General features: G+C 35.8%; 1 protein-coding gene across 1 annotated transcript; it reads right to left on the bottom strand.

Moving 5' to 3' along the window:
* Nucleotides 1-427: 427 nt before the first annotated feature.
* LOC149482532 (uncharacterized) lies at nt 428-1,664 on the bottom strand. Its single transcript, XM_089704364.1, has one exon. It carries the CDS (start codon nt 1,662-1,664, stop codon nt 504-506), a length of 1,161 nt encoding a protein of 386 aa, XP_089560490.1. The 3' UTR covers nt 428-503.
* Between the last annotated feature and the right edge of the window lie 817 nt (nt 1,665-2,481).

Genomic DNA, 2,481 nt, shown 5'->3' with positions numbered 1-2,481 from the left:
ACAAAATGCATCAGCATCGTATTTGCACTTTCGTGACGACATTTTAAGTTATTCTGGGCTTGTAAATAACACCTGATGGTTGTTTATCACTCGGGTGCCATCTAGCAGCACATTGTAAACGTTAACACCCCACTCTCACCGCGTGGTCTTTTTAAAAATATTAAAATCAATTAAAATTTATGAAAAAATTGAAAAATGAGTATTATTATTATAACTATCACAAAAGCAAACTTTATACCGAAAAAAGGTATTTTCTTTTCGTTTTTGTGCATAACTAACTGGAAAATAATAGTATAAACTTTAGGACAAAGAACGAAAATTTTTTTGTCGAGTCGTGATAATATACTACCTACGTATACAAGTATAAGTAAAATAATTAAAAATCATTTTAGGGAAGGTTTCAAATAATTTGTATACACAGTTTTGCTTTTATACTTTTTATTAAAAAGAGTATAGTTAAATGAATTTAAAATATATGGTTATGCAATGCTATGTGTTCAGTGTTATTCTGGTTTCTTTCTATAACTGAAGAAAAGAGTACTTTCTGGAGATTCTATTGTAATCGCTGGATTATCTGCAATACATGATTTAATTTTATTGCCAGTTTCAGACAGGTTAAATGGAATAAATATTTCCATATTATCTCCCCGTATCTGCCAATCGGTCGATTTCACATTTAAACCAACCGGCAATAATTTAACGCTTTCAAACAAAACTGTGGAACCTTCACTGCCCTTTACGGAAATCACTCTGTTATTAATTTTAACTTCCATATCGTCATCGGTGAGTTTTTTCGGCAGACGGTAAGTAAGTTTATAGGAATCTTGAACCACAGTTGTGGAAACATCGATATTAGACTGTGAAAAGTCCAATTCGTTCAAAAACGAGCCGAGGTGATCAAAAGTTTTATTTCGAGGCATTTTGTTGGGGGACAAATATTTTTCCAACTCGAGCACCCTCTCTCGGAGCTTTTGTGACTCTTGTTCTTGTTGTTTCGTTGTGTTTTCTTGTTGCTTTTGTAAATCTAGCTGTTTCTGTAGTTCTTGCTGACACTTAGCTCGTTCTGTTTGTGTGATATTTTCTTGAGCTTCTGCGCAGTTTTTCTGTGACTGTTGTTCTTGATTTTTCATTTTATTTTCTAGCTCTTTTTGCAACGCGATCTGTTGCTGTAGTTGCTGTTGGCACTGATCATGTCGTAATTTTGGGTTTTGTTCTTGTTCAAGCAATTTCCGCTGCTGCTCTTCTATCTGCTTTTTAAGTTCTTGTTCTTTTGCTTGCAACGTGTTTACTTGTTGCTGTAGAGCGCCTAGCTGTTGCTGGCATTGCATTCCTGTTTGTGCGGCCCCTTGTTGTTCAGCCAACTTCGCTTGTAGTTGCGTTATCTGTTGGTTAAGTTGTTGTTCTTGTTGCTGATGTGACGCAGCCTGTTGATTCTTAAGTTCGTGGCACTGATTTATTTGTGTTTGTGCGTTCTGCGATGTATCATTCGCATTTTGCTGCAACTGCGCTACCTGGTGTTCGTAGTTCCAACTTTGGTCCAATAGCTGCGACTGCAAGCTGAAGAATCTCTTCTCTAGTTGCCCCACTTGCACCTGCAGTTGGTAACAGTAAAAGAAGCCATGTGACAAATGGAATGTACAAAGCAAAACAAATACGCGGTACATCTTTACAGGTTTATAACACTCTGTGATACGTGCTCGTTGAATCGTCCAGTATTTATATGCAAAATTATAATAAGGTTGACCTCTTATCACATCATTGTGTTATTTATTGGCCAGAATTTCCCTGTGAACTGATATATTATATTTAGAATGAAATAATGACTTTATTCAATTACCTCGTGCCGAATATTTCCTTCGTCCTATTTTGTTTTTCTTATATTTTTTTATAGTCCGGGAGCCAGGTGCAAATTTGGTTAATTACTTCCTCTCGAGAGATAATTCGTCAGACGCATCAGAGTATAGTATTATAAAGCCTCGTGAACGTCAGCTGGCGCTCGGTTGGGGGGGTGAGCGGTTGTAGCCTCCCACGCACGTAGGAAAAAAAATACATTCATTCATTTCCTCTCAGCTAAAAATTTGTCAAATTGTAGCTAGTGCAATATCTTAACGAAAAAAATAATCAGCTGGTTACAACATAGTGTATTATACGTCAGCTGGTGTCTCGAACATGAAAAAAAAATAATAATTTTCTGTGATTTCCTTTCAAACAAAAATTTACCTGATGATAGCTTATGTAACTGTGGATAAATATATAGGTCAGCTGGCTGTATTTTGGTGGAAAAACCGTCAGCTGATACTTTGAAAGTTACATAATACATATTACATAGGATTTAGGCAGAAGCATCTATTGCCAATTTATATGCATCAGCTGACTAGGTTTTCCTCGACTTATTGCTAGCTGATTTTTTTTATTTATCGCATCATTATATTAACAATCAACTCACAAATTTTCATCTGGGAGGAAATGACGTATATTTAA

The sequence above is a fragment of the Colias philodice genome, chromosome 15 (assembly GCF_061535455.1).
Source record: "Colias philodice isolate Cphi_HAF_F1 chromosome 15, ilColPhil1 Martin Lab GWU primary, whole genome shotgun sequence".
In the NCBI taxonomy this organism is placed as follows: Eukaryota; Metazoa; Arthropoda; class Insecta; order Lepidoptera; family Pieridae; genus Colias; species Colias philodice.
This window is presented reverse-complemented; position numbering and strand designations above follow the sequence as displayed.